General features: G+C 48.9%; 1 protein-coding gene across 1 annotated transcript; it reads left to right on the forward strand.

Annotated features, from left to right (window-relative positions):
- The first annotated feature begins 8,118 nt into the window (after positions 1–8,118).
- Positions 8,119–9,748, forward strand: Mrps26 (mitochondrial ribosomal protein S26). The gene is made up of 4 exons (XM_052183638.1): positions 8,119–8,365; positions 8,456–8,602; positions 8,682–8,805; positions 9,292–9,748. The coding sequence occupies exons 1-4, from the start codon at positions 8,154–8,156 to the stop codon at positions 9,409–9,411; spliced, it is 603 nt and encodes a 200-aa protein (XP_052039598.1). The 5' UTR covers positions 8,119–8,153; the 3' UTR covers positions 9,412–9,748.
- The last annotated feature ends 4,084 nt before the right edge of the window (positions 9,749–13,832 follow it).

Raw genomic sequence — 13,832 nt, forward strand, 5'->3', positions numbered from 1 at the left:
TCCCCATGGGAGCTAGGCCACTGCTATCAACCAGGAGTAGGAAGAAGCTCAGAAGGCAAGCGGCCTCCTTGCACACTTTACTGTGTGCACTAATCCCCACTGGCTGGGACTGTGGACGGCTGCCCTTCACTTGAGGTAGCGGGGATGGCGGTTTTCCCACCACCTCCAGCACTTCTCAGCATAGTGTTCTTGTTGTCATAGAGGGCAAAGGTGGGGAGGTAGGCGTGGCCTCTGCTCTTCAGAGGCTTCAGCAGGTCCCCTGGTCTGTCCCACAAAGGCACATTCAGAGGTAAGTGCTGTTGGGATGCTTGGGTGGTGCTGAGAGTTTGAGTAGAAAGGAAAGGTCAGTTGGAGCCATCAGAGGACTTTAAGTCAGACAGAGTGGTGTGAAAGGGAAGCCTAGCGTGTACCACATATTCATGGTGTTTATGTACAAGAAGAAATGAGGGACAGACAGCTCAGTGGTTAAGAGCACTGTTCTTGGAGAAAACCTGGGATCTTTTCCCACACCACATGATGACTCACAGTCACCCAGATCCAGGGGACCAAGTGCTTTCTTCTAACCTCCATGGACGCCAGTCAAGCAGATGACACACAGGCATACATGTAGGCAAACACCCATACACAGAAAAGAAAATACATTTAAAACAGTTTCTACCTGGGCATAGTGGCACACACCTTCAATCCCAGCACTTCGAAGCAGAGGTTGGTGGAGCTCTGTGGGTTCAAGGACAGCCTGTTCTACATTACTGAGTTCCAGCATAGCCAGAGATACATAGTGAGACCCTGTCTTAAAAAAAATTAATTAAGAAAATTTTAGAGAGGTTGGACAATGGTGGCACTTGCCTTTAATCCCAGCACTTGAGAGGCAGAGGCAGGGAGAACCTCTGTAAATTTGAGGCCAGCCTGATCTACAGAGCAAGTTCCAGGATAGCCAGGACTCACAGAGAAACCCTGTCTTGAAAAAAAAAAATAATAACAGGAGAAGAATGTACAGGAGGAATCCCAGAAACCTTTGAGAGTGAAGATGTGAAAGCAGACCAGCCTTACACTGGGTGTAGGCCATTAGAGACATTCTGTCCTGCTAGGAACTGGAACTTAAAGACCACTGCATCAGAGATTTTCCATGAAGAATGCCCTGTTCTTGCACACTTTGTGGGATCAAGTCCAACAGTGGAGGAGTATGCTTATTGGGTCAGCAAGACCTGTGAATATGCAACACCACTAAGAGAATCCTCTCTGCGTGTGTGTGCTGTCCACCTACCAACAGCCTAGGCTGCTCCCCACCTCCTGCCAAGGCTAGTCTTGACCAGAGCATACTAGAGCAACCTTAGCAAGATTCTGCTGCAGTCTGCGGACTTGATCAGCAGCTCTTAATGTTAAACATCACCTGCTTGCTAACAGGTATCTTCCAGCAGGAATGACCTCTGCCCTTTGCTCCCTTCCACAGAAGCAGCCCTTGTCCTCTCCTCTTTTCTTTCTTAATCAGGGCTCAAACCCTACAAGGGACTCCTGTATGTCCAGAGAAAGATGTGTCTTGCATAGCACAGTTGTGTGGAAAGAGCGAAAGTGACCAATTCACACACGGCACTCTGGCACATCAGCTACGACCTGGGTCGGGGAAAGGGTCAGAATGGAGGTAAGCATTTCCTCAGAAGGAAGTGTGCGGCCAGCCTGAAGCACACACCCAGAGCCCTTCCCTCAGACCTTACTTCACTGACTCCACTTGGTCAGCACTGTTCCCTGATCATCTGCCACTGAAGGCCTGCATTTCCCGGCGCTTAACTTCCTTCTTGCTTGTGACAGGCTTATGAAAAGTCTTTCTTCTTCCTTCACCCTCCATTCCCACGCCTCTTACACCCATGCTTACTCTAGAGGAGCTTGGGTGCTGGACTCCAAGAATCCATTGTGTCTGGTTCACCTGTATCGCCATATCACATGTTATTATCCGAAGAGATAGGGGATGTGGGACTCTGTCGGCTTGTGGCTTTCTTCCACCCTTCTCCCCGGACCCCAGCGTTTCCTACTGGATGGCTCACTGCTTGTCCAAAAGCAGCCCTCTCTACCTTTCTACCCTGAGGGCTCCACCCACCCACCCTGCTCCACCTCATGGGGCAGCCTTTCTGTTTTATCTCTACAGGGGGATCTCACTTGCTATTCTACTGCCACATTCTAAGTTACTCACCTTCAGTCACTGGGGTTCGTACCACATGTCTCCACCAACTCCTCAGCTCAGCGCAGCTCTGACCATGTTTTCCCAGCTGGTCACCAATAACTTCATATACCATGATTCTTGTGTCCTGACATCAGCAGAAGCTCCATGGTGAACAAATGTCTTTCCTGTCCTACTGAATGGGACACAACAGTAATTTGAGTTGTTAAGAAGGAACAACAGACAATCCTTGGGTTTTTTGTTTTGTTTTGTTTTGTTTTTTGTTTTGTTTTTGTTTTTTCAAGACAGGGTTTCTCTGTGTAGCCCTGGCTGTCCTGGAACTCACTCTGTAGACCAGGCTGGCCTCGAACTCAGAAATCCGCCTGCCTCTGCCTCCCAGAGTGCTGGGATTACAGGCGTGCGCCAACAACAGACAATCCTTAAAAACACCCTGGCACATGCCTTCAACCCCAGCACTTAAGCGGAAGGTGGATCTCTGTGAGGTTGAGGCCACCTGGGCTACATAGACTCTCTCTTTCAAAAAAAAAAAAAAAAAAAAAAACTTAAGTTACCAGGAGAAACAATCAATCCAGAGTGTTCCTAAAGAGCATGGTTCTTTGGATTTTTAAAAGGAAAAAAATAATAAAGTCACTTACTCATTAATTTTAAAAAATAAACATTCTAGAGCTGGTAAGCTGTTTCAGCAGGTAAGACAGCTTGTTATACAAGCATTAAGAGCTGTCTTAGTTGGGGTTTCTGCTGCTGTGATGAAACACCATGACCAAAGCAATTTGAGGAGGAAAGGGTTTATTTGATACTTCCACATCACTGTTCATCATGGGAGGAAGTCAGGCAGGAACTCAAACAGGGCAGGAACCTGGAGGCAGGAGCTGATGGCAGAGGCCGTGGAAGGGGTGCTGCTTACTGGCTTGCTCCTCATGGCTTGCTCAGCCTGCTTTCTTACAGACCCCAGGACCACTGTCTAAGGTGTCCCACCCACAGTGGACTGGCCCTCCCCATCAGTCTCTAATTAAGAATTAAGAAGAATGCTATGCAGCTGGATCTTATAGAGGCAGTTTCTCAACTAAGATTTCCTTCCTTTCAGATGACTCTACTTGTGTCAAGTTGACATAAACTAGCCAGCACCCAACCTGTTTAGATCTTCAGAACTCACATTAGAGGTTTGCCATGTCTATTTTGAACACACCTGTACCCCTAATATAAAGATGGATACAGAAGGTTTGGAGTGACACATTTTTCTCTGACCTCCATGTTTCTACATATGTACTTACTTGAAGACATGCTTGTATATGACAAGCTCACACAGGAAAAGTAAAACACTAGGATCTGAATTTGAGGCCAGCCAACAGATCCGGATCCATGACAGCCAGAGCTATACAGTGAGGCCCTGTCTCAAAAAAAAAAAAATACATACATAAATGAATATCATCCACTTACTAGAGTCTGTTTCTTAAAATAGTTTTAACGTAGCATACATTTCCCGACTTTGAGTTCCAGGACAGCCAGAGTTACATAGTGAGACCCTGTCTTGAAAAGAAGCATATATGCATACACATATATACATACACATATATACACACACATATATACACACACATATACATACACATACATACACACACATATATACACACATACACATATACAAACATATACACATATATACACATATATACACACACATATATACACACACATAAATACATATACATACACATATATATATACACATACACACACACACACTCTTAGCAGAGTCTATGTCTCTGGATGTAGCATACATTTCCCTGCCTTCATTTCCTGATCCTGCTAATAAAACAGCTCTAGGAAGTCACAGTTAGAGCCCTCCTGAAGCTCATGCCCAACTCCCACTGCCTGTCACTTTAATAAAGCTGGGTGCACTTGATCACCCAGTGACTCTGATCACCATTATGCCTAGCTTGGCCCTACCTTAATAAGGTTTTCAGCCCAAGTGCAGATTGGCCATTAACCCTATAAATGTTTCTTCTTAACCCACACCCACTGCCAGAGGTTAACAGCTGGCTGTGAAAGCAGAGCTACTGACTCAAACTTTGGCTGCAAAGATGCATTTCCAGCAGCCCATGCTAATAGTGTCCAGATCTACAAAGGACTGTGGATGAGCACAGCGTGAGGAGGACTTAGAATTACCCACTGTGGACAGCCCCAAAGAGACTGCAGAATCACCTCTGCTGGGGTGCCTGCCCTCAGGGGTCCAGATGTAAGAGAGGTCAACCCTGGGTGGTCACTACCCCATCTAAGCCCATCTCTGTCCAGAGTGGCCCAGTGCTGGTGCCAAGTGTGTATTAGTGTGAAGCCCTCCATACTGTTTTGCAGGTGGGTAAGTGTGAACTCTCTCAGACTCCTTCATGTGCTGCTGGGCTCCCTGTTCTTAGGCCAGAGTCCTGAGCTAGGTGAGCCAGGGAATCTCCATCTGTTTCCTTTTGAGGTTAGGAAGGCTGCAAGGGCAGCCCAAGAAGTAGGGAAGTGAAGATAATGTGGACCACTATCTGGGCCATCAAGATGGCTTAGAGGGTAAAAAAAAGTGTTTGCTACCAAGCCTGACAAACTGGGGCCAATTGCCAGGAAAGAAAATGAACTCCAGAAAGTTGTCCCTGGACTTCCTGTGGCACATGTGTACACACACACACACAACATAATAAACTTTTCACAACATAGATATCCATTTAGATGCAGAGTCAATTTGCAAATTTGAAACAGATCCAGTTAGACTGATCAGTGCTTCACCAATCTTGGGGTGCTTGGACATTGAAGGGGAGAGCGAATACATTTTTGAAATCTGTCAAGATGGTTGAGGCAACTTCTACAGAAAACAGGGTGAGCATAAATTTTGTAAACTCACTACAGTGTCCAGGTCAGGGGACAAAACTAGCCCTTTGGTGTTTCTTAGCCCTTAAGAGGTGTTAGGATCCAGATCATGGGGTTGGAGACGTAGCAGTTGGCAGAACACCTGCTTGGTGTGTGGGAGTCCTGCATTCAGTCTACAGCACTGCATGAACTGGCCACAGTGGTAGCAGCTGCCGTCCCAGCATGAACTGGTCATGTGGAAACACCTGCCACCCCAACATTCATGAGAGAGAACAAAGAGGCTCAGAAGTTTGAGACCAGCCTGTCAGAGAAAAGAAAAAGATTCCAAAAAGTTCCTTGTGGATTTGTTCCCAGTATGTCTATATGGTAACCTATCTGTCAGTGAAGTTAAGTTCACGAAAAGGCTTGTGCCCCTCTTCGACCACTTGTTGCCATTTTGCATTTTTATATTTTTAGTGAGTGTGAGTGTGTGTGTGCGCGCATGTGCGAGCCTCCACACATGCTCTCATGCCACATGTGTAGGCCAGAGAACAAATTACAGTTCTCCTTCCACTATGGCTTCCAGGGATTAACTTCATGGCCTCAGGCTTGACAGCAAAAGCCTTTGCCCTGTGAGCGGATCCATCATTTTAAATTTTTTAAAATTTATTTGGGTTAGAGAGCACTGACTGTTGTTCCAGAGGATCGGGGTTCAACTCTTAACACCCACTGGACGCTCACATTGTCTGTAACTCTAGTTCTAAGGGATCTGACACCTCACACAGACATACATTCAGGCAAAACACCAATGAACATGAAAAAATAAATGATTGAAATGTTATTTTTAAAAACTGGTTTTAAAAGGTTATTTTTTACTTATGCGCTGGATGCACACATGCATGTGAGTGTCCCCAGAAGCCATAACAGTGTCAGATCCCTAGGAACTGAAGTCACGGGCCATTCTGAGCTGCCTGCTGTGGATGCTGGGAACCACATTCAGGCTTTCACTGCCGAGCCATCTCCCCAGCCCCTTAGAAGATCTAAGATGGGGCATTTGTCTGGTGACCTTAAAAGTCGTCAGCAGCTTCATATTTGTTCATTGTGGGAAGGGGTTTGAGGAGCAATTTGCACCTCCCTGTTTCAAGATCTCACTGTACCTTGGTATGGTGGCACCATCTTAGCACTCTGGAGACAGATGCAGGGCTGTTACTACAAGTTCAAGGCCAGCTTGGGCTTTATCAGAAATATAAGGTCAGCAAGTAAGACCCTGTTTGGGGGTTTTGGTTTTAAGGATATCACTGGATTTGACACCAGAGGAAATAGAACAGCTTGGTCGTTAAATCCTAGGACCATCTGAATAGGGTCCTGCAGACACCTGGAGTCACCTTATTCATAGTTTACCCCTTGGTAAATGAGGAGGCTTCCATTCCTCCAGCTCTATCCTTCTACCCACGAACTGCCCAGAAAAGCTTCCTTTCCCGGCTTCTGCCCTCAACAATTCTATCTTGCCACCTTAGTGGGGAGGGTCAGTGAATGGAAACAGTTACTTCCATCACCACTGCACACCAGTCCACATCCCCATCAGGCCAGAGAAAGGGGGCAGAGAACCTGCCTTCTAGTTCTGCAGCATTAGATACTCAAAATGATGCCACGCCTTTGATCCACCTTAGGCCTACATATCTTACACTGATGAAACCCTCTAAAGGAAGAATGGGTGAACCTGGCCAGCTAAGAGGACTCCAGAGCTGGGTTAGACAGCCTCCAGGAAATGTTCCATACCCTAGAATATTCTCTTGGCCCAGACTCTGAAGTTATCTGAGATGAGTTGCCGGTTGTCTAGGGTGACCCTGAAGAAGAAAGGGTTAGGACAGGTGTGGTGGCACATGCCTTTAATGCCAGAATTTAGGAGGCAGTGGCAGGTGGATCTCTGTGAGCCTGATCTACACTGTAAGTTCCAGGCCAGACATCGCTATATAGTGAGGCCCTGTAGCCAAAAAAAGAAACAACAAAACACTGGGCAGGAGTGCCATGTTCTCTGACGTTCAGAGCAACCCTGTGGCACTCCAGGGTAGGGTGGCAGTAGTGCCCTGGTTTCCAACGACCATCCATCCTGGATCCTCCAGGGCTCAGCAGTGGTTTTATGGCTGGCATGCTGGAGGGAAACCAGTTACCAGCTTAGCCCAGGACTCCAGAGTATCCTCTGGCATCGCATCTCCAAACCCTGTCTGAGAGGAAGAAGGTGCTGGCTGGGCCTCCCCCCAGCCTGGAATTGGAGAGCAGGATGTAAGCAGCCTCTGTTCTCTTCTGAGAAAATGTCAGGTGCTGCAGCCAGCCTGGGCTCCTCAGACACTCCCAAGTGCCCTGGAAGTGCAGGACCATGGCCTGGTGTTCTCTGCAGAATCTGGAGTTGACAATACTAATGAGTGGGATGAGAGTTCAGTTCCCCAGCATTCACGGTCAGCTTCTGATTACCAACAACTCTCCTTGCTGGGGGACAGAGGAGGATGAATTACCTCTGGGAGTGGTGCTCTCTGCCCTGCACTGCCTGCAGTTTCTCTTCAATTGTAGAGGAAATAGTTCTTCATAAGTAAGAGTAGTCTCAAGGTGGGAAGACCCCAGGTCGGGTGGAAGAGGACAAGGGTCACCTCACACGGGCCGCACAGTTGAGAACAAGTGGTCACTGATAACTGAACTCTGGCAACTGCAGAGCTGCCCAAGATCACAACAGGGCAGTGCGCTGCAAGGAAATGGTTTGTTGCTCGTTTGCAAATCTTAAGTTTAAAGTACACCAGAAGAACGCTTACTGAGAGAGGAAGTGAAAGCCTAACTTAAGTAGCCAGGAGCTCGGACTTTTTTGCTTCAGGACTGGAAGGGTAGACAGGCCACCGGTGGGCCCCAGAGCACTAGGGCCACACGCTAGGAGACCGCGTCTGAGCGTGTGAACAAGTAGGCAGAGCGGCCTTAGTCGTCAGTAGCAAGCGCCGCAGCCCAGCAAAGCTGTGGTCTCCAAGGTGCCCTCGACCCCGCCCACTCCACCCGAGAGTCCGGGACGCGACGGGCCAGACAGCAAGAGCTCCGCCTAACGGGGGCGGGGACAGGAGGCTCCCTTGGTGCTCCGCGGCCACTTCCGGTCCGGGCGCAGGCGCTGGCTGTCATGTTGCGCGCTCTGAATCGCCTGGCTCCGCGGCCCGGGGCCCGTCCCCCAACCCTGCTACTCCTGCCCGTGCGCGGCCGCAAGACCCGCCACGACCCGCCCGCTAAGTCCAAGGTCGGACGCGTGAAAATGCCTCCCGCAGTGGACCCTGCGGAATTCTTCGTGTTGACCGAGCGCTACCGACAGTACCGGGAGACCGTGCGCGCTCTCAGGTGTGTGTAAGGGGCAGGCGCCCTTCGGCGCCCTCTGGGAAGTGCTGGGGCTGGAGGACCGGTGCTGACTTGAAGCCCGACCTCACCCAGGCTAGAGTTCACGTTGGAGGTGCGAAGGAAGTTGCACGAGGCCCGAGCCGGGGTTCTGGCTGAGCGCAAGGCGCAGGAGGCCATCACGGAGCACCGGGAGCTGATGGCCTGGAACCGGGAAGAGAACCGGCGGCTGCAGGAGCTACGGTGCGAGAGGAGCGGGGCTGGGTGAGCTGGGCTAGGCTCATCCGCGGCCCCGCTCACCCCGGCTTCTTGCCCCTCGCAGGATGGCTAGGTTGCGGCTGGAAGCACAGGCCCAGGAGCTGCAGCAGGCTGAGGCCCAGGCCCAGAGGGCGCAGGAGGAGCAGGCTTGGGTGCAACTGAAAGAGCAAGAAGTGCTCAAACTGCAGGTGGGCCGAGGTCGGGGAATGTGGGCTTTGGAGACTCCAGCAAGGGAGGCTCTGGGGAGAGCGGCACAGGGCGTCCAGTGACCAGAGGCTTCTCGCTCTGCGCAGAGGGTATACCTCGCAGGCGATGGTCAATAAAAGGTTACAGGCTAGTGTTGCCTTGTGACACTTGAAGTCAGAGAAACCGTGGGTGAGAGTGGAGCTTTTTTTTTTTAACGTGTAAGAGGGAGTGACTCACTTGAGAGGGTCCACCCCCCTCTAATCAGGTTGTCACGATTTGTCCTTGGGTTGTGGCTGAGAGATCTGATGGGTGATTGTCCAAGGAAGAGCATTATGATGGTTGAGGTCACCTAGTACAATTGTGCTGGACAATGGTGACATTCAAAGAGGCCCTGGGCCCTTTTGACACCCTTCTTACGTTGGGCAGCAAGCTGTGCAGTGGCCAGCTCTGGTAGAGATCCCACAAAGCTAACCTTTCTCTTCCCGTAGGAGGAGGCAAAAAACTTCATCACTCCGGAGAACCTGGAAGCACGGATAGAAGAAGCGTTGGACTCTCCGAAGAGTTACAACTGGGCCATCACCAAAGAAGGGCAGGTGGTCAGGAACTGAGCACGGAGGCTTCTAGGGGCCAAACAAGGGCAGTGCTCGCCTAGGGACTGAGTTTTGGGGTAGGAATTGGTGTATCCCAGGAGGAGGGCTCAGCCTTTTCCAGAGCGGGCCCCATTCGTTCTAGGCTCAGCACTCATCACCTGACTGGAAACTCCCAGACCCAGCACCCTGTTGACACCACATCAGACTCAGGACAGCATTACACTCGGGGAAGTTCCTATGGAACAGAGGATCGGACTGGACTGTGTCCTTCTAGAAGCCAGGCTGTCTGCTAAGTCTCTTGGAGTAGAGTGAGCCAAATGTTCCCTGCTTTTATAAATAAAGTACTGGAGCCCTGTCCTGCCCATTTACTGACTCATTATAGTGAAAGAGGAAGGAAGCTAATGCAGATGCTCACTTGCTTGTAAAATCAAAGGCATTTGTTGTATGGCTTTTTGCAGGACAGGGAGTAGAGTAAGTTTATTTGTCCCTAATTATTTGGGTCTTTAGGTTACTAACCCAAAGCAAGCTTCACCTACCTGAGCGATGAGTTAGTTGTCTGCTTTGATCAAACCTGAGTTTGCTGGCTAGGGGCTGGTGTGTCCAAGATCCAGAAAGCAAAAAGGGTACCCTGTTTCTCCTGGTGGCCCTCCAGCAGTGATTCTGTAGCCAGGCCCTGTCCTGGTGCAGCGATATTGGACTACCCAGCAGGTAGTAGACCCCCAGGCTAAACCTGCTTCTGATCACTTGCTGCCCTCCTGTGGTTGTGTAAGCAGGAGCCACAGGGTGTCGTTCTTCAGGACTCTCTCGCTTTCATCTGGTTTAAGTTTGTTTCATTGTGGTTTTTTTAAGTTTATTTTTTATTTTGTTTTATTCTGGTTTTTGAGACTGGGTCTTTCACTGGAACCTGGCACTCACTGATTAGACTGTCTAGCCAGCTAGCCTCAGAGGATCGATCTGTGTGTGCTTGCCTGGCACTGGAATTAGATGCACGTGGCTTTTATGTGGTACCAGGGACCAAACCCAGATGTCGGCGGCTGCAGTGCATGCATGTTAATGGACGAGAGCTGTCTACCTTTTTGCTTTCATTATTATAAACTTAAATACCATTGACGGGAACTCCAGACACTCCAGGGAAACACCATCCTAGCTACTTTCCACACTGCTGAGGGTTTTGGAGTCCCCAGGAAATGAAAACCTTGGGGGTGATAGCAGTCTCTTACCAGTGAAGAAGCAGGTGTTAAGGTGCAGGCATCATCCCGCACCCAGCCCTCTGAGAGCCATAACAGCCATTTTAGGGCAGTAGATACTGTCCCCGACTGAGCCGAACACAGAGGCCCTGCATTCACATATCTGAGGTAGGCTAATGGGATCATGTCAGGAGCAACCTAGTCCATTCCTGGATCTTTGTCGTCACAGTAAACCACAGGAACTCTGCTGGGTAAACACACACACACACACACACACTCCTGCCCCTGGATCTTTGTCGTCACAGTAAACCACAGGAACTCTGCTGGGTAAACACACATACACACTTCTGCCCAGGATGTACCTCCCCAGTCACACATACACACACACTCCTGCCCAGGATGTACCTCCCCAGTCATGAGCATAGATACTTAACCAAGACACTGAACCCTTGCTCCTTCATGATCAGTGGGTGCTGGGGTGAATGCTGTGGCCATGGCCTTCAGGGCTAGGTAAAGTCCTGCAAAACTGAAGGAGGGGGGCTTCAGACATTGTTCACTTCGTAGAGTGATTACCTAGCCTGCACAGGCCCTGGGTTCGATCCCCAGCACTGCATAAACCAGGCCTGTCAGTTCAGTGCCTGCTTACTGGAGATGGGGGCAAGATTAGTAGAATCTCAAGGTCATCCTCAGCTACATAGGGAGTTTGAGACCAACCTGATTCCTCATGAGACTCCAAAAAGACTGCCCAAGTGCTCGTCAGGGAGATGGCGGGAAGGTGCTTGGCTGGCGCTGCAGCCGGGCGAAGGCTGACTGCTGTAGCTGATTGCAAGGCTGCAGAGAGTGCACCTTGCTCGGTGGGTGCTGGGTATTTTAATCTGTTTCATCTAGGTGTGAATATCCAACGTGCCCTGTGATCTCCAGTTCCTCTGTGAGTTTGCAAAAACAGTTACAACAGACTCAGAGGAAGCCTAGTGCCAAAGACTCTGGCAAGAATCCGATTTGGAATTTTTTTTTCTTACCAAATAGAAAGTCAAATCAGTCTCTCAACACCAAGCCTGGCCAGTCTCCTCATGACACTGGCCGTTCCTCTTTGTGTGCTTTAACAAGTATGCTGGACCCAGGTGATCCGGATGTCCTCCGCAGTCAGCCAGCCTCCTCAGGACCCCAGCGGCACCGGGCTCTGGCCTCCATGGGCACACACACTTACCCACACAAACATAAATAAAAGTAATAAAAATACAGTTTTAAGCCTTGCGGGTTTTATAGTTTGGTTGAGTTTTTAGGGTCTCACTATGTAGCTAGCCCTGGCTGTTCTGGAACTCAGTATATAGATCAGTCTGGCCTTGGACTCAAAAGCTTTGCCTGCCTCTGTCTCCTAAGTGCTATTAAAAAATAAACCTCTTTTAAAAAAAAATAAAGAGTAGTTGGCAAGATGCTCACAGTCGTCTGGGTGCTTGCTGCTTTTTCAGGGACCCTAGTTGGTTTCCAAGTACCCACATCAAGTGGTTCACAACCATCTGTAAGTCCTGTTCCAGGACAGACATCAGAAGTGGCCAGGAATGATGACACACACCAGTAATCCCAGCACTTATAAAGCAGACAGGTTGGGGCTGGAGAGGTGGCTCAGTGGTTAAGAGCACGGACTGCTCTTCCAGAGGTCCTAAGTTCAATTCCCAGCACCCTCACAACCATCTGTAATGGGATCTGATGTTCTGTGTCTGAAGACAGCTACAATGAACTCATAAAGATAAAGCAGACAATCTTCAAGTTAAAAGCCAGTCTAAGCTGGGCGGTGGTGGCGGCGCACGCCTGTAATCCCAGCACTCTGGGAGGCAGAGGCAGGCAGATTTCTGAGTTCGAGGCCAGCCTGGTCTACAGAGTGAGTTCCAGGACAGCCAGGGCCATACAGAGAAACCCTGTCTCGAAAAACCAAATCCAAAAAACAAAACAACAACAAAAAGCCAGTCTAGTGTACACTGTATAAGGCCAGCCAGGGCTATATAGCAAATTCTCATCTCAAAAAGGAAAGGCGTGGGCAGGAGAGATGGCTCAGCAGTTAAGAGTATTGACTGCTCTTCCAGAGGTCCTGTGTTCAATTCCCAGCAACCACATGGTGGCTCACAACCATCTGTAATGGGATCTGATGCCCTCTTCTGGTGTGTCTGAAGACAGCTGCAGTGAACTCAAAAAGGAAAGGCGAATGTTGAATGAACATGGTGACACCTTAAAGGAAAAGGAGTTTAAAGACAGCCTCACTCATTTAGTCAGTGTGAGGACAGCCTGGGCTACATAAATCGATATCTCAAAAGGGGGTAGGGGGTGCAGGGAGGAGACATGGTGGTAACCAACTGTAGACGCAGGACTCAGGAGCATCTGGAGTCTAATGTCATATTCAGCTACATGGTGAACTTGAGGCCACACTACATAAGGCCCTTGCAGGACCCAAGACTTGGAATTGAACCCGGGTCCTCTGGAAGAGAAGCCTGTGTTCTTGACTACTAAGCCATCTCTCCAGCTCTGCAATGTCTCGCAGGCACCACGTTCGGTTCCGCTGTGTGTGCTGACCTGCCTGTGATCTGACCACTGTTCACAGGCTGGTACAGGAGGGCAAGTCTCCTGGGGAGACTGAACGTTTTCACAAACTTCACAAAATTTATTGTTACAAAGAATTAAGTTATATTTGCTCTGTGATAAGAATTACACACAAGAACCTCAGGTATTTTCAGGAAACTAAGTTGATTATATGAAAAATTTGTAGCTGATATTTTTCCAGAATTTAAGAAATTATATATCTTTAATTGTCAAAATATATTACTATTTCAAATTTCATTTCAATAGCCTTATTGGGTTTCAGGATGTAGTTTCATGGTAGAGTGCTTGCTTACCATGTCCCAAGGCTCTGGGTTCAATCCCCAACACAGAAAACATCCCAGAGTCTTCAAAGCCTGGCTATTAAAAGTCTAGATACCTGATGGTCTTCCTTATGTTTGTTTCTCAAATAATGTAATAAAAATTGTAAACTTTTTCCTTTGCGTTTTTGTTGGGAACTGGATGCAACACTTTGAATTAATCTGACCTCCAAATGCTGAAGGTCCTTGTCCCCGATTGGTTTTTCATCGATCAATAAAGATGCCAGATGCCAGACAGTGACCAATGGTTGGGCAAAGAGAGACTGGGGTGGGTCCCTTAGACCTTAGATTTGTGTGGGCTAGGATGAGAGAGAGGGGGGGGGGGAGATGAGGATATCTCCTC

The sequence above is a fragment of the Apodemus sylvaticus genome, chromosome 5, assembly GCF_947179515.1.
Source record: "Apodemus sylvaticus chromosome 5, mApoSyl1.1, whole genome shotgun sequence".
NCBI lineage: Eukaryota > Metazoa > Chordata > Mammalia > Rodentia > Muridae > Apodemus > Apodemus sylvaticus.

Excerpts from the sequence above, each read along its gene's own strand:
- Mrps26 (XM_052183638.1), top strand. The coding sequence starts at position 8,154 with ATGTTGCGCGCTCTGAATCGCCTGGCTCCGCGGCCCGGGGCCCGTCCC. Across the intron at positions 8,366-8,455 it reads GAGACCGTGCGCGCTCTCAG|GCTAGAGTTCACGTTGGAGG; the intron begins GTGTGTGTAAGG and ends GACCTCACCCAG. Across the intron at positions 8,806-9,291 it reads AAGAAGTGCTCAAACTGCAG|GAGGAGGCAAAAAACTTCAT; the intron begins GTGGGCCGAGGT and ends CTCTTCCCGTAG.